This window comes from Olea europaea, chromosome 12 (assembly GCF_002742605.1).
Source record: "Olea europaea var. sylvestris chromosome 12, O_europaea_v1, whole genome shotgun sequence".
NCBI lineage: Eukaryota > Viridiplantae > Streptophyta > Magnoliopsida > Lamiales > Oleaceae > Olea > Olea europaea.
In genome coordinates, this window is record NC_036248.1 from 314,708 (window position 1) to 338,183 (window position 23,476).

Sequence of the window (23,476 nt, forward strand, 5' to 3'; positions counted from 1 at the left end):
TTGGTCTATTAGCAGAGGGGAAGATCCGCTGGCGGTGGCTCTAACGTTTGCAATTCTCCCACTCCATTTTCCACCAAGAAAGCCGTTGCCAAACCCCAGGTAATATGAACATCCAAGTGACAGTGCATTAACCATACTCCTGTTTAAAACATCAATTTAACAAATATGAGAAATGACATTAAGAAAATGAATTTCCAAAGGATTATTTATGTTAGTTCTCACCTGGATTATCCGCGACAAATCTAATCACGGTCCATCCACCAACAGGTACACTAGCTGTATTTCTTAGCGGTGGATCAATGAGATTGAATTTGGCTGTATCTTTATTTGGATTGAAATTTCCAAATCCTTCTGCAATGATATAGAAGTCATATCCATGAAGGTGAATTGGATGGTTCTCAGCTGTGAAGATACTTGTTCCCTGCAACACTATTTGTACTCTTGATCCATATTTCAATTTGTAAACCCTAGTTCCCCGAGCGGGTTGCCGTAGCAACCTGCTTACGTTACCAGTATAATCGAATTTTCGAGGTGGATTTGGGGGTAAATCACTTGTGAATACTCCAGGAATACGCTGTTGATGTGCCTGCAGCAGCGAAAATTTGGATGGAAGCACAAATGAGACATTGTTCATGCTAGCAGTGAATCGAGTCCCATTTGGGCCTTGACAATTTCTACGACTGGCACCACGGGGGCAATTTTTGAGTCCTAAACCAACTGTAATGAAGAGATTCTCATCAATTTCTGTAGGTACATCGACTTTTCTTGGGCTTCTTAAGCTTTTTGTGAAGGCAGTTGCGGTGGCAGTGTCATTAAATGAAGGGAGAGAAGGCATAACTGGCTTGGTCGATGTGCATTTAGCTAGGCAAGGGGCAGTCTCGTATTCAAGAATGGCTGTGGTGGTAGTATTATCGAATGGTGCACCTTGAGCACTAGCGTAGGCACGTGCTGCAATGTAGTACTTGGCTGGTGGCTGATCGGCAGTGATCAGGACATCGGTAGTCTGGCCGGGTCCGAGCATGAGAACTGAGGTGGTGAAGGGTTTGAGATAAGAAGCATCAGCACCAACAACCGTAAGCTTGTGGTTGGCTATTTTAAAAAAGAGTTGTTGATTGAGTGCAGAATTAATGATTCGGAGGAGATTTGTTTCACCAGAATTCACCGGAACTATGATTATATCTGCATCAGAATATAGTGTCAGACATTCTAGTCAATTTGTGATTGTCTTTAGTCCAAACGTGACTAATTAGGAAGAGAAGATATTTAATTTTAGGATTTGTAATAGGAGAATAAATGTAGAAACAGACCTTTTTTGGAGCAGTTGTAAAGATCACCAGGTTGACCATTGATAGTGTAAGCATTGGAAACATTTGGAGCAGCTCCTGATCTTGTAGCTTGCCTCACAACATCAATGGGGTTTGCATCCCACCACTCACCTGATAGCCATCCCAACCAGTGTCAACCCAAATTTCGAAAATAATAAATATATATGCACTGATCACTTAAGTTGTGCTTTCATTATGACCTCGACTTGTTGGTGTAGGCACCAATCTCAAGAAATAAGATATTTAACATACCAAGAAGAAGAGGGGTTTCGCGCTTTGGCTTGGGGAAGGGATAGGAATCTCCCGGTCGTGGCCGAATAATCAAGGCTCCATAGACGGTGGCTCTAAGCCATGAGCTATGGGCATGCCACCAAAGTGTGCCTTCTTGTCCTTGTATTGTAAATCTGTAAGTATAAGTGCTTCCTGGTCTAATTGGACATTGAGTCACAAATTCTGGTCCATCAGCCCATGCAGTTCTCATTTGTCGCACCCCATGCCTATATATATTGGTCAAACAAAAATGCACAATGGATTAGTAATTATTGTTCTACCAAGCTTAAATTGTTGAAAAAAGAAATATTTTTAGTGTTGAAATAAGATGTCTTGCATATGCAATTTTTGTAAAACCTTTCTCACACTCCTGAAAGTATGTCAACTGCGTGTGTAATTGAAAAGTTTAAACTTTTAGAGAATGAATATTCTTCTTGTTTTCATACAAGTCACTCTGGGTGGTATACTTTATTAATGAATAATATATAGTTACCAGTGAATGGTGACATTGTATCGAGCTTTGTTGGTGACTTTGACAACTAGGGTATCACCATTGTTCACTTCCAACGTTGGTCCCGGATACATTCCATTCACAGTAATAGTGTTGTGGGTTTTGCACAGCCTCTTCACTGGTGTTGCTTGAACCTGCAGTTCCATATATGGTGTATATATCAATGTTAATAATTATTAATTTCAAAGTAATTCGGAGCAAACATGAAGAAAGATAAAATATGGAAAAGTGAGTCAAAAACATACAACAAAATCATGGTAATGAGTTTTTGCATTTGTTCTTGGCATTGAGCTTGCAAAGTGCAAGAATATGCCTAAAAACAAGAAAGTGCATAAGGGATTGATAGTATTTCTGAAGGACTCCATTTCTCTATAGAATGTGATGTAAATGGAAATGGATGCTTGTCTGTGGAAGAATAAGACAGAGAGGAAACCCTTATATACAAGAGATTTAGAGAGAGAGAGAGAGAGAGAGAGAGTGGTTGTTCTTTATTAGGTTTAGGGGAACACTTAATTCAACACTAAATGAGTTGGTGCACCCACTGGCCTATCAATGAAGTACTGAACTATTTTGATTAACACTTGCTTACAACTCTTCTTTCTGATGTGGGAGGTGCTGAACTATTAGATACTCTATCTTTCTGAGAAACTCGCCTACCGTATGATAATAATTACCTCATTTGTGCCCCCCAGGGCACATTCTAACTGGCAAAGATGAGGGCGCTTCAAGGCTGACAAATCAGAGGTCGTGAGTTTGATTCCTGGAAGGTTCTTGGAAGACAGATATTCTCCTGGAAGGCAGAATTTATCCTGGAAGGCAAGGTGCAAAGATGGAAAACGACTTGCTTGGCACTTTGGCAGATCAGTTGGGGGGGCTTTTGAGCACTGGTCAGTTTCTGGCACAACTTGCGGTTTAACCTGTCTGCAGTTTGAGAGACCAAGGTGTAGACTCCAGAATTTAGTCACCGTAAGGTGGATACCTGGATATCAAAAAAAAAAAAAAAATAAATAAATAATAATTACCTCATTTGTTATAATTTAGATAAATACATTTCAGACAATATTGAAACTTTTAGTTAGAAATAGTTTTAGTTTAAAAGATAATCATACTTTAGTTTAAAAAAATAAATAAATAAGTAATAACAATAATAATAATAATTTTGAAGAAAGAATTAGCCATCTCCATGCTTATTTGAATCTGATTTTGGAATACTAATAATCGCATAATAACCCCACTTATTATAATATGTTTTTTTTTTTGTTATTTTGAAATTGTAACAATTATGTAAAATTGTTGGACTTTTGAAGAAAATTATTATCTTACTAATAATCAAGATATTTTGTATTGAATATGGCCTTCAAATATTGCTAATAATCTTCTTCTTTTTTTTATATGAATTAAGTGGATTGAATAAGTGCAGCCAAAGGTCTGTTTTAGGATCTTGAATAAGAAATGAACTCAACTTATTTTAAATGATGACATTTACAAGATCAGTTTAATATTAAAATTTTAGATGATAATATTTAATAATTTAACACACATTATCTACGTATACTATAATATTATGTCCCTATTTGATGGAGATTAAAATCATATTTTTAGAAATTTTGATTAAAAAAATTGATGACATGTGTGGTTAAAAAGCGATGAATTCTATTAAATATGTAATTAAAATTAATGGTTCATATTGACTTAAAATAAAATTTGAATTATAAATTTGACCAAACGGATTTATATCAAAAGAACAAACCTACCAATAATGTTTGTAAGAAGTGAAAATTCAGTCTACGTTTGACACTTGTATTTGAAGTATGATTGGGTCCGACAAGACATATTGAGAGAGAGAGAGAGAGAGAGAGAGAGAGAGAGAGAGAGAGAGAGAGAGAGTTTCTTGTTTGATTTTTAGTTCGTTAATTAGGTGAAAAAATGTAATAAATTATTCGTCACCAAATTTTGAGTTGGTCTTACATAGCAATCCAGTTAAGAGAAATCCTATATGGACAAGATAATTTGTTGATAACTGAATTAGGTGGGCTGTCTATGAGAAAACTACATCAACATTTTTTCTGGCTCTACAACTATTTTACACGTCAATTTAGAATGTGTTTGGTTAAGCTTAAAAAAGTACTTAAATTCAATTTTTTTGACAATGTGTGAGGTAATTTAAGAAATACGAACAACCGCATTTTTGTTAGTAATCAAAGGAAGGAGAAGGTAAGAGTTTTTCATTTCGCCATGCATCTAGTATTGAATAGTGAAATTATATCTTAAAATGTCAATATTGCTATAATGAATAAACCAAAGTCTTTGTACATTCAATATAAATTTCATAGTCAAGAGATGTGGGATTTTGCTCTTAACATGTCTAGGTGGATCTTTTAAGAATACCAATTTTGATATTCGACTTCTCATTGGACCATTTACACGGATATTTTGGACTTTGATATTACATTGAATATTAAGATTAGATTCCTTCTCAAAGATCATTAATTAATATTGGTACGCTTATAGAATTGTTGGGATTACTTTGATTCTTTAACTTTACTAAAGTTGAGTAGTTAAAGGACATCGATTTTTATTTTATTTTTTTGTCGATTTACAAACTCTTTACTAAGGAAAAAGTTACAAATTCATTAACTCGTTTATTTAATCGAACTTGAACGTGAGTATATAAATTTTAGCTCAATTCTTTAACATCTCTAAATTTTAAACTTCAAATTGAAGAAAGAGACATCATTTAGAGATTAAACATGGTTGAAAAAAGCAAGAGAGAATATGGATTGAAGTTGGTATTTAAGTTTGTTACTGAAAACAGCTTATAAGTAGCTATTAAGTCGTTAAGTAGGGTGGAAAATGGATAAATAATTGATAGGATAACTACAAGTTCAAATCAAACTTATACTTCACTGCCCTTTTTGAGTAATTATCTCTAACATGTATACACGTGTCAAGTTGCTTGGACCACATTATGATATGGCCAGACACGGACCAATACCGGCAATGTTAGGCCATCTTCCATGACAAGGGTTATAAAAAGTGGAAATTTCATAAGTAAGAAGATTAAGTATGGCATTTTCGAAATTAAGAAAACAAGTTTCAAACTTCAAAAATCAGATTTTTATTAAAATATATTTATGATTTAATTAATTAATTAAATATATTTAGATCACATATTTATACAATTTGATCACAAATTAACAATTTAATTAGACGCTTATTATTTTTTTATCACAAATTAGAAATTTTTATCATATTATTTTACGATCACAATCGGTCACGAATTAAAAAATTAATTAGTCACGGATTAATTTTTAGTCACAAATTCAAATTATTGGTCACAACTTATTTTTCGATCACAAATCAAAAATTTTATAGGTCACATATTATTTTTCGATCAAGAATAATAAAATTTATAGATCAAAGATCACAAATATTACATGTCACAACTTATTAAACAGTCACAAATTATTAATTTTTCAGGTCACACATTACAGTTAAATCTCGATAAAGTAATGTTCGATAAAGTAATAACCTCGATTATATAATAATTTCTTTCGATCCCGACTTGGGCCAATGGACTAAAGTAATAACCTCGCTAAATGCATTAAGTAATAAAAAAAATTGAATTCTTAAGGGCCCAATAAAAATATAAAGTAATAATTACTGGATTTTATTAAGAAAAAAAAAATATATATATATATAGAACAAAATTTTTCAATCAATCAACAATACCCGTATAATAATCATTCCTTTTGAAAATATGAATCTATAATTGATTGTTTTTTCTTCCCACCTAAATCAAAATGAACCCCATCCTTAACTTTTTGTAGAGCATACACAACTTCCGAAATATTTTGCTCGTGTTGTAGCAAGTAGTTGTTTAAGGTGACTATTGCTTGAAATGCCTCTTTTGACGACACATTTGGGACAACGCTACAATCATCTGGTTCAGGATCATTCTCATCATCATTACTGTTCATTACCGATTGAATAATTTCTTCGTCTGTAAGTGATTCCATAACTGCATCATTCTTGCTAGGATAGTTCAAAAGATGTTCAACATCCATCACATTTCTATAGTATAAATTAGAGATGACATCATTTAATCCTTGGATACCTTCATCTAATTTACCAACTTCTGGTTCGAGAACATTGTTTTCTTCTGATTGAATCTTGCAATGTCGAAAACAATTTGCAATTGTTGTTGTCTTCACATCAAAATTCCAAGTCATGTTAGCAAAATTAATAGCATTCAAAATATTAAATTTTTCATGATTTGATGCTTCAACCTCAAGGCCTTGTAAGATGCTAGAATAAAAACGACGACGATAATGAGCTTTAAATGCTCAAATAATCTCAGCATCACATGGTTGAATCTTAGACGTTGTGTTAGGAGGTAAGAAAAACAACTCTACATTTCTCAAGCATTCAACTACCTTTGGATGAGTTGGGCAATTGTCTACTATTAAGAGAACATTCCTGTCATTCATTCTCTTATCAAACCAACCAACAAAATCTTGAAAAAGCAAGCCAGTCATCCAAGCTTTCTTGTTGGATCGATACTTGCAATTAAGATTGTTCATTTTCACATTTTTAAAGTATCTAGGATTTGCATACTTACCAATAACCCAAAGTGGTACTTTGTCAGATCCATCACCATTGCAACAAACAACAACAATAATTCTCTCCTTATCTTTTTTGCGTCCTTCGAGCTGCTTGGTAGCAAGTGAATGATCAGCTTCCAATCGGTAAAATAATCTAGTTTCATCCATATTGTAAATATCATTCAACTAAAACTGGTCTAGTTTTGATCGTATTCCAGGTAAAGCATTTTCAATGTTCTCCATGAAAACTGAACCACTTTCACCAAAACGTCGGTAAGATTTGATTCCATATCTTGCCTTGAAACGTTTTAACCCGACTAGAAAAGTTGAATTCTGGATTAGTTTCACCATACATTTTTTGCAAAAGCTCTTTTGATTTTCCTTAGATAATTTCTCCAGACATGTTCACTTTATCTTGCATTTGAAGAAACCACTCATACAAAACTTTCTCTAAATCAGGGTATTTAGCCGATTTGTGCCTTTTAACATCGCTATTTTTCATCTCATTTGACAAATATTCCGACGCCCTTTTGAAAGTGTTCGATATTGTTGATTGACTAATAGTCAAATCAAACTTTTGTTGCACCCATGCTTGCATATCTTTTTGGCTAATAGTTGGATTCTCTTTCTTATTCTCACATATTACACTCCTCATTTTATCGGTTAAAGTTGATTTTTTTACTCCTATCAAATGATGAGAAGACATTGGAGGGGAAACAAAATATTGTATGTGCTTGGAATATGTCTTCCAAACATCTAGCTTTTATAGGTAAAGACTAAACCTTTTCATTTGCTATGTACGTGAACTTAGTTTTTAAAAACATTAAGTTTCACAGCTTCCCTATATTCAAATAATATTTTGATTAGTGTCTTTTGATTTTTCTTACCACATACAATGTACATATTTTATACTGAAAAGCTCTCTCTAAAATAATAAATATTTATTTATCGATAAATGAATAACTTATTCATTTATCGATAAATAAATAACCTCGCTAAATGAATATTTTTTTCCGATCCCGAGGGTATTACTTTATCGAGGTTTAACTGTATTTATTGATTACAATTTATCTTTTTCATTGATTACATACTGTTTATTGGTTACAGACTAACCAATTAACCAATTCACTGGTCACAATCAACTAAATAATTTGTAACCATCACTAACACTTATGACCACCACTTCAACGCTGCCTCCAACAGCACTACCACCACCGCCACCGCCAAAACTACCACCACATTGATCACAACTTTCAGTCAACCAATAAAATCGTCACATACACCCACATCCACCACCAGTGACATTGTCCACCGCCACCACCGTCAACATCATTACCACTGCTACAACACCAACAGCATCCAAGCCCCATCCCACCACTGCAAAGCACCACATCACTACCAACAACCACCGCTGATGCCGCCCACTACCACCATCGTCGATATCACCATCACTACAACATCAACAGTAAAACCAACACCACCGCGACGAGCGTCGCATCTGTGATCAATAAATAGTGGCCTTGAGGCACCACCATCACACACCAAACTCCAAAAACCATCGTCTCTTATGCACCACATGTGACCACCACCACCCCCTTCCACCACAAAACCTGTAATACATTAAGTTTAAAAAAAAAAGTCAAATAAAAAAATATATATAGTATAATGAGGCGGTGGAATTGAATTGGTCTACCCAAAACCAATTTAATAACACACAACACACAAGAAAACGGTACGGAGAAGGAGAAGAGAGAAAAAGAGAAAGGAAAAAGAGGAAAAAAAAAAGGGAAAAGAGGAAGAAAAAGGGAAAACTCGCCAACGTGTTAGGAATTAAGTGGGTTATACTATTAGGTTTGAATTTCTCAATTTTGAAAGGTAAGTAAAAGTTACTTATTGAAAGGTTATGTCTGATTTTACAGTTGTTAGGTTGTTAGATTAAATTCAATTTTATTGAAGGAGTTAAGTATAATAAACTATGAAATTGAGTAAAATGAAAGAAAAATTAGTTTTAGCAATTAAAGAGACTTCAGAAATTGCCTAAACGTGGAATAATTAAGTTTGGGTATCGCCTATTTAATTAATAGAAATTACTTAAATTAGTTAATTATTGATTTAAAAATTATGTTATATTTCATGCGGCGATACGGATATCGGGACAGCGTACCAATCAAGTTGATTTTGACGTACATAGTTCTGTGAGTGGAAGAATATAAATATTTTTAAAATATTTATAAATTAAATATATTGTTAAAGTATGTGCAATTATATGCAATTATGTGTTCGAATTACATGGTTATTATGTAAATCTCTTTTATTATAATCTATGTGGAATATCAAAGATTATTTATGGCATATTTATGACTTGGTATGTAAGACATGTGATATTGAGATTTGTTTGGTATGTGAGACATGTAATATTGAGATCGGCCAGAAAAGTACCCAAGATTATATACTTTTTCTAGTTCACAGAAGGGCTTTGGCTGTGTTCTATCCTACACGGAGGGTCTTGACCTGACATTGATCTTGATCGTGTACATATAGTTCACAGAAGGACCTTGGCCGTGTTCTAGAATTGATTGTGAAAGGTTTTTGAGACCAGCTTTCGTTCACGGAGGGGGCCAAAGGCCCGTGTCAAAAGTTTTTAACCCGAGAGGCGGATTATATATTTCAGTCAAATGGTACATTTTTGGTGGATTTTTCAACACGTTTGATGTGATGAGACTATAGCATGATTATCAACTGATGTTAAATCATGATTCTAAGATGATATTTTATGACCTTATGTGAATATTTTACTTTTTGGCTATAATTACATGATGGTAATTTGTGAATTATCATATGATATGAATTTGATTTTCAATAACAATGTATAAATGAAAAAGTATATTTATTTTGAACTTGTTCACTCACTGAGTTATCAACTCATATATTTTTCCACATTTTTCCTTATCAGGCAGCAGTTGAAAATTTGGGCATCTTTTGGAGTTGAGCCTTGATTTTGGAGTCAGAGTCACACAACAGAGTTTGTTAGTATGACTCACTTCATAGAACATGTAGTTAGTATTTTGGGACACATGTTCATGTCTAGATGTGATTTTGCATTACTTGTAGATAGTTATGGGGCTCACTATGTATTTTGTATCCATATGTATATTTCATTTTATTTCTTAGTAAAGGTTGAGATTTCAGCTTATCTTTATTGTGTTATGCTATAGTTTGGAATTTGTGTGAAATTGATTACAGATTGGTTAGTCCTGTTTACAAGGGAGATAATGCCGAAATTCTGTTAGAAAAATGTTGTATAAAAAATGATATATTGTATTTGTAGTAGGCTTGATGGTGGGTCCGACTTTTAGTTGGTATCTATCATCGGCACATGCCACGTCCGGATCTAGTGGTGTTACACGGGGCGAGATGTGTCAATTTGATATCAGAGCATGCATTAGAGTTCATGGGTTTGCATTGTACATGAATATATTCTGATGTTTAGTATATCATGTATAACTATAGGTGAGTCATGGCTCGTGGTGGCAAAACTCGAAGGCTCCGAGACATGTTGTCTTAGTCTCACATTGCTTTTGATAGAGATGAACTGAGAGAGCCCAGAGAGTAGATGAATCAGTTCACCAGCCTCCTGAACAATAGGGATAGGGAAATGTGATTGAAACTGATCCTACTGCTGTTGAAAGAATTGTTATTGCCGTTGCATCTGCTATGCGTAATACTGACAGAGATTTTAGTATTGAGAGGGTTACAAAGTTAGGGGCTAAAGTGTTCACTGGCACAGTCGATCCTGTAGTTGCGCATGCATGGATGACCAAGATAGAAAGGGTATTTGATGTTATGGGTTGCTCAGACGATCGAGAGTTGTGTCTTGCCACCTTCTTATTAGAGGAGGGTGCGTATGATTGGTGACAGTCGGTATGGAGCACATGTCTAGACCTTTCCATCATTACTTGGACAGATTTTCGTCGTATATTTTACGATGCCTATTATCCTCGATCCTATAAAGATGCAAGGCAAGAGGAATTTTTGAAACTAGTACAAGGGCAGATGACAGCTGCAGAATATGAGGTGAAATTTATTGAACTTTCAAAGTATGCCCAAGTTCTGGTAAGCAACGAAATTGATAAATGTAGACGATTTGAAAATGGGTTAAGGAAAGAAATCCAATCAGTAGTAACAGCTGCAGGCTAGAATGTATTTGGCAAATTGGTGGAATCATCTTTGAGAATAGAAAAGAGCATTTCTGATAGGCCAAGTGGTAGAGAACAAACAATGTTCAGAGCAAGCGGTAGTCAGACAATGGCAAGTGCTTCTAGCTATAGACCACCACGGAGGGACAGTAGAGGATTTCAACCTGGTGTGTCCAGTTCAAGTCAATTCAAATCTTGATTTCGAGGAAGTCAGGGTCCTAGATTCAATCTCAGTACTGTACAGCAGTCATTGGCCAATCGTAATTATACTCAGGGTTCTTCCTAGAGATCATTTACTCCGAAACAGGGAGAGAGTTCTACTAGTGCCAGATTTTCTTCTTGTCAATTATGTGGAAGATCTCATTCTGGAGAGTGTTTAAAGTTCAAGGGAGTTGGTGTTTGCTATCACTGTGGCTAAGAAGGACATCTGAAAAGGAATTGTCCAATTGTATTCCAAGAGGGTGGCATGGCACGGAGGATGTTTCCTGAGCAGAGTGCTGGTAGTACAAAACAGAATCAGACTTAGAGAGATGATTTAGCTAACAGAGTATGTGCAAATAGTGTGGCCCAGTCCAATATTGTGAGCGGTAGTAGTACAAAATCAAAAGGACAGGCAGGACGACCGAAGACCTAGGGCAAAGTTTTTACTATGACTCAGCAGGCGGTAGAGGAGTCACCAGATGTTATCATGGATATGTTGTCTATTTTTGATAGAAATGCTCGTGTTTTGATTGATCCTGGATCTACACATTCTTTTATGTCATTTGCATTTGTTTTATATGCGAATCAAAAGCCAGAACTTTTAGGCAGTTGTTTGGTAGTGAATACACCAATAGGAGAATCACTATTAGCAAACAATATATATCGAGATTGTGGGATTAAGGTACAGAAAAAAGAGCTAAAGGCAAATTTAATACCTATTGACATATATGATTTCGATGTTATCTTGGGTATGAACTTTTTGGCAACAAATCGAGCTTCAGTTGATTGTTTTTGAAATGAGGTTGTGTTTAGACAGCTAGGACAGCCTAAAATTATATTCAATGGACAGCGCAGAATTTTACCGTCTTGTGTGATATCTGCTATTAACGCTAGAAGATTACTCAACAAGGGTTGCCATGCATATTTGGCTCATGTAATTGATACAGATGTTAGCAAACTAAAACTTGAAGATATCCCAGTGGTCAAGGACTTTCCTGATGTATTTCCAGAAGAATTACCAGGCTTACCATCAGACAGAGATATAGAGTTCACTATAGATCTAATTCCAGGAACTGCACCTATTACACGGGCAACCTATAGAATGACACCAGCAGAGTTGAAAGAGCTAAAAGTTCAATAGCAAGAGTTGGTAGACAAGGGTTTCATCGAACCTAGTGTATCTCCGTGGGGAGCACCAGTTTTGTTTGTAAAAAAGAAAGATGTCACCATGCGACTGTGCATACATTACAGACAATTGAACAAAGTGACAATTCGCAATAAATACCCTTTGCCACATATTGATGATCTGTTCAATTAGCTTCGTGATGCTGCAGTATTTTCAAAGATTAATTTGCGTTCTGGATATCATCAACTTAAAATCAGGGACAATGATGTGCCAAAAACTACTTTCAGGACAAGATATGGTCCTTTTGAATTTCTTGTGATGCCATTTGGGTTGACCAACGCACTAGCAGTATTTATGGATATGATGAATAGAGTGTTTCGCCCATATTTAGATGGATTTGTGATTGTATTCATTGATGATATTTTAGTACACTCTGGAGATCATGATGAGCACAAAGAGCATCTCGAAATCATTCTACAGACTCTACGAGATAAGCAGATGTATGGTAAATTTAGTAAATGTGAATTTTGGCGTTATATTTTTGGGACATGTCATATCAGCAAAGGGAATTTATGTGGACCAGCAGAAAATAGAGGCAGTGGTAAAATGGGAAAGGCCTACTAATGTGACAGAAATCCAAAGTTTTCTTAGCTTAGCAAGTTATTATTGTCGTTTTATAGAGGGATTTTCTAAAATTGCTCTGCCTTTGACCAGTTTGACTAGAAAGAATGCTAAATTTGTCTGGAATGAAGATTGTGAAAGAAGTTTACTCGAATTAAAGAATCGATTAGTGTCAGCACCAGTTCTTACCCTTCCATCTCCCAGTGAAGAGTTTGTGATATATAGTGATGCTTCACGTCAAGGTCTTGGTTATGTTTTGATACAGAATGGGAAAGTTATAGCGTATGCTTCCAGGCAGTTGAAGAAACATGAACTGAGTTATCCTACTCATGACTTAGAGCTAGCTACAGTTGTCCTAGCCTTGAAAATTTGGAGACATTATTTGTATGGTAAGAGATGCCAGATATATACAGATCATAAAAGCTTAAAGTATATTTTCGATTAGAAAGAGTTAAACTTGAGGCAAAAAAGATGGTTAGAGCTGATAAAAGATTACGACTGCAAGATTGATTATCATCCAGTGAAGACTAATGTAGTTGTTGATGCTCTCAGTCGAAAAATATCGAGTCCTATGACTAAGACTAACGCAGTATGTTCATCTTTCTTTGGCGAGTTCAGAGCTTCTCATGCCCAATTATCAGTTACCAGTGTAGGAGCATTGTTTGCCAACTTCCAAGTGAGGCCTACTTTAATTGACACAGTTAGAGAAACTCAAACTCAAGATCCAGTGTTGAGCAAATTGAAAGAAGAAGTTAGTAAATGTAAGCATACAGATTATACCATTCGAGATGATGGAGCTTTGGTTATGAGAAATAGATTATGTGTTCCAGATGATTCGAAATTGAAGGGATAAATTCTAGAATAGGCACATAGTTCAGCTTACGCGATGCATCCAAGTAGTACAAAAATATATTGTGTACTCAAAGAACACTATTGGTGGTATGGAATGAAAAGGAAATAGTCGAGTTTGTATCCAAATGCCTCATTTGCCAACAAGTGAAACCAAATCGTCAGAAAACAACAGGATTGTTACAAACATTGCCTATTCCTGAGTGGAAATAGGAACACATTACTATGAATTTTCCATTTGGACTTCCACGGACTCAGAGTAGACATGATGGCATATGAATCATTATAGATAGATTGATGAAGACTGCTAGATTTTTGCCTATTAAAGTCACTTACTCGTTAGATAAATTGGCAAAAATATATGTTAATGAGATAATCAGTTTATATGGGGCACCAGTATCTATTGTTTCAGATAGATATTCTTATTTTACTTCTAAATTTTAGCCCAATTTTGCATCAAACTATGGGCACTAAACTTCATTTCAGTACAGCTTTTCATCTAAAAACAGATGATCAGTCAGAAAGAACTATTCAGATTTTGGAAGACATGTTACGAGCTTGTGTATTACAGTTTAAAGGGAATTGGGATACTCATATTTCTTTGATGGAGTTTGCTTATAATACCAGTTATCATTCGAGTATAGAAATGGCTCCTTTTGAAGCACTATATGGTAGGAAATGCAGAACTCCAGTTTGTTGGGATGAAATTGGTAAAAGAAAGTTATTGGGTCCTGAATTTGTCCAGATTACTGCTGAGAAAGTAAAGATAATTATAAAGAAGTTAACGACGGCCCAAGATAGACAGAAGAACTATGTAGATAGACGCAAAAGAAACCTTGAATTTGATATTGGGGATAGAGTTTTCCTGCGATTGTCGCCATGGAAATGTGTTATAAGATTTGGTAAACGAGGTAAATTGAGTCCGAGATAAATTGACCCATATGAGATTGTTGAATGCATCGGTCCAGTTGCGTATCGATTGGTTTTGCCAATAGAATTGTCCAGAATTCATGATGTATTCCATGTTTCCATGCTTCGGAAGTATATTTCAGATCCATCTCATGTTTTGGAATCACAATCAATAGAACTGAAGGAAAATCTTACCTATGAAGAAGAACCAGTTCAGATATTAGACAGGAAGGAACAGGTCTTGCGTAGTAAGACTATTCCTTTGGTTAAAGTTTTGTGGAGAAATCATGCTGTAGAAGAAACGACATGGGAAAGTGAAGAGCAGATGCGTTCTCTGTATCCACGAATTTTTCATACATGATCAATTGAATTTCGAAGACAAAATTCTTTTAAGGGTGTGAGTTTTCTAATACATTATGTTTTTTTTTTTTAAAGTCAAAAAAAAAAAAAATTATATATATATATATATAGTATAATGAGGCGGTGGAATTGGATTGATATCCCTCCCAAAACCAATTTAATAACACACAACACACAAGAAAACGGTACAGAGAAGGAAAAGAGAGAAAAGGAGAAAGGAAAAAGAAGGGGAAAAAAGGGAAAATAGGAAGAAAAAAGGGAAAACTCATCAACGTGTTAAGAATTAAGTGGATTATACTATGAGGCTTGAATTTCTCAATTTTGAAAGGTAAGTAAAAGTTACTTATTGAAAGGTTATGTTTAATTTTATAGTTGTTAGGTTGTTAAATTAAATTCAATTTTATTGAAGGGGTTAAGTATAATAAATTATGAAATTGAGTAAAATGAAAGAAAAATTAGTTTTAGTAATTAAAGAGACTTTAAAAATCGCCTAAACGTGAAATAATTAAGTTTGGGTATCGTCTATTTAATTAATGAAAATTACTTAAATTGGTTAATTGTTGATTTAAAAATTATGATATGTTTCAGGCGGCAATACGGATATCAGGACAGTATACCAATCAAGTGATTTTGGCATACATAGTTCTGTGAGTGGAAAAATATAAATATTTTTAAAATATTTATAAATTAAGTATATTGTTAAAGTATGTGCAATTATATACAATTCTGTGTTCGAATTACATGGTTATTATGTAAATCTCTTTTATTATGATACATGTGGAATATCAAGAATTATTTATGACATATTTGTGACTTGGAATGTAAGACATGTGATATTGAGATTTGTTTGGTATGTGAGACATGCAATATTGAGATCGGCCAGAAAAATACTCATAATTATATACTTTTTTTAGTTCACAGAGAGGCCTTGGCCGTGTTCTATTCTACACGGAGGGTCTTGACCTGATATTGATCTTGATCGTGTACATATAGTTCACAGAGGGGCCTTGGTCGTGTTCTAGAATTAATTATGAGAGGTCTTTGAGATCGACTTTCGTTCACGGAGGGGGCCAAAGGCTCGTGGCTAAAATTCTTAGCTTGAGAGACAGATTACATATTTCAGTCAGAGAGTACTTTTTTGGTGGATTTTTCAACACGTTTGATGTGATGAGATTATAGCATGGTTATCAGCTAATGTTATATCATGATTTTAAGATGATATTTTATGACCTTATGTGAATATTTCACTTTTTGGCTATAATTACATTATGGTAGCTTGTGAATTATCAAATGATATGAATTTGATTTTCAATAAAAATGTATAAATGAAAAAGCATATTTATTTTGAACTTCTCCTCTCACTGAGATATCAACTAATATATTTTTCACATTTTTCCTTATTAGGCAGCAGTTGAGAATTTGGGCATCCTTTGGAGTTGAGCCTTAATTTTGGAGTTAGAGCCACACGACAAAGTTTGTTAGTATGACTCACGTCATAGAACATATAGTCAGTGTTTTGGGACGCATGTTCATGTCTAGATATGATTTTGCATCACTTGTAGATAGTTATGAGGCTCACTGTGTATTTTGTATCCATATGTATATTTAATTTTATTTCTTGGTAAAAGTTGAGATTTCGGCTTATCTTTATTGTGATGTGCTATAGTGTGGGATTTGTGTGAAATTGATCACAGGTTGGTTAGTCCTGTTTACAGGGGAAATAATGTCAAAATTCTGTTAGAAAAATGATGTATAAAAAGTGATATATTGTATTTGTTACTTGATGGTGGATTCGACTTTTAGTTGATATCTATCATCAGCTCATGTCACGTTCGGATCTAGTGGTATTACACAGGACGGGGTGTGTCAAAACTACCTCAAAAATAACCACAAAAATACCATAAAAACTACCACAAACGCATCACAAAAAAAAGGCCACAAACCATAAATCTATCTCCACCGACACGCTCTTAAACCATCATCTCCATCTAGGCTCGTCGCTGCACTCGACCGAATATCTAACATGATCCTCACTGTGGGCGACAAACTCAAGCGCCATTTAGAGGGACGGGGTTTGCCGCTCACATTGACTAATAGCGGTGATGGATTCTAGTGCCTTTAGTCCGGTGGCTTCGAGTGTCTTCAGTTCAACAGCGATGCTCTCAGGTTGAGAGGTGAGGGATAGAGAGAGACGAGTGAGGGAGAGTTAGGAGATGTGGGCTGTCGTCGCCGGAGAGTGAAGGATAGAGAGAGATGAGTGAGGGAGAGGGAACAAATGGGGCTACATCTGGGTAGTGTGTAGGGTTTTTTTCTTTTTAGGTAATTTGTTTATTTAAATAATTAAAAGACAATCTGAATTTTGAAATGTCAAACTTCCCATCTGATTTAGGAATTTTGAATAGTTAAAATATGATTTTGTGTAATTTCCACTTATAAAAATATATCGAAATTCTCTTGTGTAGACTCGATCCTGGCTCAAGGCAGACTAGATAGTGGCCTAGGGCTTCGAGATTTTGAGAGGCCTCATTAGAAATATATAATGAGGAAATTACATGTAATACCCGTTTTTAAATTATAATTTACAAAATACACCATAACTTTTTCTATACCATTACTGCATTTTACAAAGCAAAAATGGAAAAACAATAAACAACCATATGTCATTTGATGTTCTTGACAACTTCTATTACTCCACCAAACAAGCCGCAATTTAATTTATTTAATTAAGGCAGCCAAATCCAACAATTTATAACTCAAGACCATGGAAATTAACAACTAAAGTAGAGACAGAGAGTATGGTCCATATCATAATATGTGATATTACATATAATGACACGCCACATAATCGACAGGATTATATTACCATCATATGCCACCTCAAAATCACAATGTAAGAAGATGAAATGCAACACAATTTTTTGAACTATCTTCGTATATTGCAGACACAGATACATACAATATTATGAGGTATGTTGATTATCAAAAATTCCCATCTCCTCAACTATAATATTGTAAGAAGAAGGCAGTATGCAATACACAGAATTCCGTTCTTCTTCTTTTTTAATTAGAATTTCACATAATCAAATAAGTTGTTCTATAACATCCCAAATCACAGTAAGTATTCGTATACACAGAACATCTGGAAAACATTGAATATATTCTCTTTTGTTGCAGCCAACGGCGTGATATACATAAATTTCTTGACATCATCTTGTAAATTGTATATAGAATCTGAAGGAAAAATCGGAAATACCTTGTGCTAAAAACAAAACTTAATGCAGCAATGCCTTCAAAGGGATGTATCTTGATCTATATATGCAGAAGACGATGATTCAAATTATGTTTTTCTGCCATAGATGTTTATCCCCCATCCCATTTTTTTTAATTTTTTTTTTTAAATTAATGCCTGAATTTGGAAGGGACATTAAATGGAAAGCATGAAAAATGGCTGAATTCAAATTACATGAATTACAAAATGTGGGTTGGATTATAATTTTGGAAGTAAGTATTTTTAAAGATAATTAACATTGTAATTAGTGTTTTTTTAATTTCATTACCATCACACAGTAAAGTGTGAATTAATTTTTTGTATTGGGGTGTGTGTGTGTGTGTGTGTGTGTATATAGGCCCGAAAATAGAACTATCAAAAACCCTCCCAATATTTCATAAGAACATCGTTTTTTTCTAGGGTTACAGAAAGATTGGAAGAGATATTGAGACTTTGATTTATTAAATTCAAATCATCAATTTCGTCGAACACCACCACTACCTTAGAAGTCCAAGGGCCGAGAAGGATGAAAAGAATCTATGTAAAATAATAAAATTCTACATCTACTCCTTTTAGTTTGAAGTAACGATTCAATCAAATTCCACGTCTAAGAGCTTACCATGTAAGGAAATTGAAAAGATCATGAACGACCGTTGCGTAAAATTGCTCTTTCATCTAGGGTGCAATTTTAATATAAGAAACTTGCTGTCTCCAATCTACTTTGATTCCCTTTTTTATTTTTATTTTTGAAAGTTTGAATCATGTGAAATTAGATTACTTGCTCTTACAATGTAGGCTTAAGCCTGCCTGAAGGTAAATCCATTTTGGCATAATTAATTAGGCACAAATTGAGTCTATAACATTGGAAATTTTAGAATATTTTTCTGTCACTTGTCTCCCTTGGTTTATAATGAATTTCTTTAGAAATTTGGGAGGGAGAAAACTCATCATGGCTACCAACCAATAATTTGGCTACACGAGAACACATTCTTTTCTTTTTACAGAGCTAAAAAGAAGGGCGTGTATTTATGAGGTAGAATGGTAAAGCCAATTGTTGAGGGTGATCGAATATATACAAAATTTGAATGCCTTGTGATAATTAATTGTCTACAGTCTCAAAATTATCAGGGCCAATCATGCTTTTGTGTTCAACCAATATGGAATTTGCAAATGGTTCCTCAGTCTTTGATTGATTTCCATTTTTTCAAAAATCTATTTTTTCAAAACTCACTTTCAACTATATATTCTCCAATATTACGCACAAACTCAAACTTTTTCCTTATTTTTTTAATCACGCATTCTTAAAAAAATCACTCTTTCAAAACAATTTTTCTGTAAAATCTACTTTGATGAAGCTCAACAGGAACGTAGCTGTTCTAGACATGTCAAAAATTGTTCATGGTATTACATAAGCGTCGTTAGACCTTTACCAGATACGGTGCCGTCAATTCCATGTTTAAGTTCGAACTTCTGATTGGTAAACAAGGATTTTTAGAGGCAGCAACATTGCTAGTTGCCTGTGTTTAAAAAAAAGAATAAGTGAGCTATCTTGGCTCAGCTTGGCTTGATAAGGTCCGAGCCAAAAGTTTGAGTCGATCCTAGACTCAGCTCCGCTCGGCTTGGGCCAAAAAAAGCTCGAGCCATCTTTACTCAAGCCAAGCCCAAGCCTCAAGTTTTGACTCTCAAATCTACTCAGCTCGACTCGTTGACTTTTCTAATTGGTACAATCCAATTTATACTTAAGGATGTAAATTTTCATAATACTAGTGGAATTATACCCATCTCATCAACAAAAAATTAAGCAAACACAAAAATCTCAATTGGAATCACAAAATAATTCATTTTGTGCAATTAAAAATATATATATATATATATTTCCAACATGATTTAATAAATTATTTTGGTGATGGGTACTTGGGTAACGCTTTCACTAAAGGGAGAACTACCCCTGTAAATAATTTTAATCTCATATAAATACAGTAACATCAAACTTACACCAAGACAAACATTTTTTATTTTTTTGTCAATTCACAGCAGACACATTGTTACCAACATAACACGACCATATAAAGATCACAAGCTAATAGGGGCACTAGGCACGGTCTAATCTGAGGCTATGATTTGAGAGCGAGAGAGAGAGACCCGGGGGACCCGCCGGGGGGGGGGGGGGGTTTTTTACAATCTCTTACGAAATAGAATTCAAAGTAGAGTCAGACCTGTATTTAGACCGAAAACCAATCTTGAAACTAAAACACTACTTCTCATGAAAATAAAGTCCACCGGATACAATATTAATTGTTGAACGACCTCATTTAAGAACTTAAGTTGTATTAGAGAAGATACATTTGTTTATTCAAACTTAGTTTTCAGCATGCCTCATCCTGATCACCGGTTTCATTATTTTAAACTGATTAGTGGTTGAACATGGATTCTAGCAAGCTGAGGATCAAATTCATAGATTTCTGAGTCATTTGCCATCTTAAGTTTTATCTAGTGGGTGGAACTTTGTAATGTCAATGCTACTTATCACTTTCTCGTGCATATAAAAGCTCCTAGCTTAATCTTTCTCTTCAGCCTTTTCATTTTCATTTTCATTCTCATTATATCATATTTGTGCACACAATAACTTCCATCTTGGTACTCTATCTTGTACAAGAGTGGATGAATATGCACACAAAAGCTCCTAGCCTTTCTACCTTCATCTATCTCCCCGGTTAGTGGTACTCTTTATCGTGTATTACTAATAAGAGTGGGTGAACCATAGGACAGCTAAAAAAGGGATCATTTGTTAGAATTACCTTTCATGCTTGAATATAAATTCCCATCTCATTAATGTGCCACATTCCGTATCAAATGATTATATGCTCTTGGCAAATAGTCCTCATTACCATCTGGATGCAACCAGCTCAGCATAATGCAGCAATATAAATTTGCCTTAGGTCTCTGACATAATCATCTAATACATTCACTCCTATTATTCCCGGTTTCCTTAATTATAAAAATCCAGCATGCTCACTCCTACAATTTCAAACAATTTTGGCAGAACCTTGTCCAATCCTATGCTTCTTCTAACTTAAATTCTCTAGAGAATTATGGCCCAGTGCAAAGAATTATCTCGGTAACTTAGAGATATAAAAACCAAACACTTTGCATATGCTGCAAAACCATGCTATGCAAGAGGCTAGGGAAAATCCAGGCATACCGTCCTGAAGTTTGATCCCATCGACAAAGTTCACATCGGCGGTAATGGTACACAGATTCCACATATGGTCCATTACTTTCACCAAGTCCTACCAGTCAAATTTATTCAATGTTTTAATGAAGAATAACTTATAGTGCAAACTGCAGATTTCTCCAACCACAATATATCCATTATAAACTTTGTAGGTTGCATACTAGGAAACTCGAGTATAGACAATTAAAACATGGAGAAAATAGCACAAAGATTCAGGGAAAAAAGGATATAAAACAGAAAGATAACATTCAATTCTTAAAACATAATAAATGAACAAGATGTCTGCTAAATAATTATTGATCTTAATATCTAATTCTACAAGAAACGTGATAAAGATTAGGCAAAGCATCCAAAACACAGATTTTAAATCGCAGGTGATAGATCCAATCTAGATACAAAAATCTCCAGCAAATTTCCCCTGATGACGAAGCAGTTCCTCATATATTGTTCTACCAAGATATATTACAATTCTAATGTATAATATTCAAATAACCATCAAATAGGATTACCTTTACCCTCAATCCCATTACATCCGACCTGATTCGATCGAATTCAATTACACACGCGTAGCGACTGATGGGGCAGCTGCAGCCGCGGCGGAAGCTGCGCCACCTAGAAAGGAAAGAAGCCCAGCATTAGCCGGCTCTGAATCGTCCAGGAACAAATCCTCAGGCACGCGAAATGCACCATGTGTACAAACAACGGCAAGGCCGACAAGCAAAGCAGAGATGAGCAGCGATCCAACGCTGGTGAGGAACACCACAACTACGGTTGACACCACCAAAATCCCCAAAATCTCACGAGGCGAAAATATGCGTCCGGCGATAACAAGTGGCTGATCCGAAGGACGGAACAAGTAAAGGAAAAGCCACGCACCAAGCAGAGCTAATAGAACAAGTAACGAAAAGGGGTGGGAAACAAGGGAGAGCGCGAGTGAAAGCGCGATTAGGGAAATGTAATTGATACGAAAGTATGAGAAGTTCTTGCGGATGCGGGACGCGGCTTCAGATAAGGAGTCAGGGCGGGCGAAGGAAGACCGATCGAGGAGTTCGTACCAGGGGCGGCGCTGGGAGAAGCCATGGCGGATGTTTGCGGAAAGGTTGGAGAGGAAGGAGCGGAAGGCGGGGGTGGAGATCGACTGCGACGCCGTGTCAGATTGGGATGTCGAAATCGGGAGCGTCGGTGCAGAGGCCATTAGTATTTTTGAGAGAGGAAAAAAATTGGACGCGTTAGAATTCAACGTCCAATGAAGTCTTCTCCACGGGATTTTTTGGTCCTTATATTTTTTTTACGGGTTAAAAAGGGTAAATTTTAAGGAGCCCTTACATTTTCGGTATTGTCGAAATTGACCCCTATTATAATGGCACCCGTTATTTGCTCTTCAAGAGTCTTAAATGTTTGACTCTTGCATAAATTATTTTGCCCTTTTTTAAATAGTAAAGAATAAAGAGAAAAAAAAATGCAAAAGAATTACTGAAAATTTATGGAAAAAAGTTGAAATCTCATTTATGGCGGTCAAATAAGTGAGTCAAACAATATTTTTTGAGAAAAGATTGCATCCAACTTGGAAGTATTAAAATGGACGAATCAAACCGCTCAACTCGCCTATCACTAAGTTCAGTTTAGCTCTTTAAGCAATCTAGCTAGCTCAACAAAGTACAATTCGACTCGTGAGCTATTGGCAAATCATTTGTACACGAGCCAACATGCAGCTTGCATGGCTTGATCACCGTTCGACGACCTGACAAGCAGCTCATCCTTCTTAATATTCCCAATCTAACTTGAGATTTCTAACACTGTTTTCGGTATTAATACCAGTAACTTCACAAGATCGATGGATGAGGGTCAAGTTCCTGTTTTCAATTATTGTGCTCACAGCTCACCCTCCATGGAGAATCTAACTAGAAAATTTGGAAAAATCCAATCCCATACCCTTACTTACAGCTGGAAAAAGAATCTAACTAGAAATAAAGTAAATACCAAAATGATCATGTGCTTAAT

The 23,476-nt window shown here is 35.2% G+C and overlaps 2 protein-coding genes and 2 pseudogenes across 2 annotated transcripts; 1 reads left to right on the top strand and 3 right to left on the bottom strand.

Annotated features, from left to right (window-relative positions):
- Positions 1-6: 6 nt before the first annotated feature.
- LOC111405057 (laccase-12-like) lies at positions 7-2,498 on the bottom strand. The gene is made up of 6 exons (XM_023033745.1): positions 2,352-2,498; positions 2,089-2,240; positions 1,578-1,822; positions 1,308-1,436; positions 223-1,179; positions 7-139 (listed from the first exon to the last, which is right to left on the bottom strand). The coding sequence occupies exons 1-6, from the start codon at positions 2,469-2,471 to the stop codon at positions 9-11; spliced, it is 1,734 nt and encodes a 577-aa protein (XP_022889513.1). The 5' UTR covers positions 2,472-2,498; the 3' UTR covers positions 7-8.
- On the bottom strand, positions 2,476-7,416 carry LOC111407072 (annotated as a pseudogene).
- A 4,919-nt stretch (positions 7,417-12,335) lies between these two features.
- LOC111407073 lies at positions 12,336-17,085 on the top strand (annotated as a pseudogene).
- A 4,720-nt stretch (positions 17,086-21,805) lies between these two features.
- On the bottom strand, positions 21,806-22,740 carry LOC111405058 (PRA1 family protein B3-like). The gene has a single exon (XM_023033746.1). The coding sequence runs from the start codon at positions 22,668-22,670 to the stop codon at positions 22,032-22,034; it is 639 nt and encodes a 212-aa protein (XP_022889514.1). The 5' UTR covers positions 22,671-22,740; the 3' UTR covers positions 21,806-22,031.
- Between the last annotated feature and the right edge of the window lie 736 nt (positions 22,741-23,476).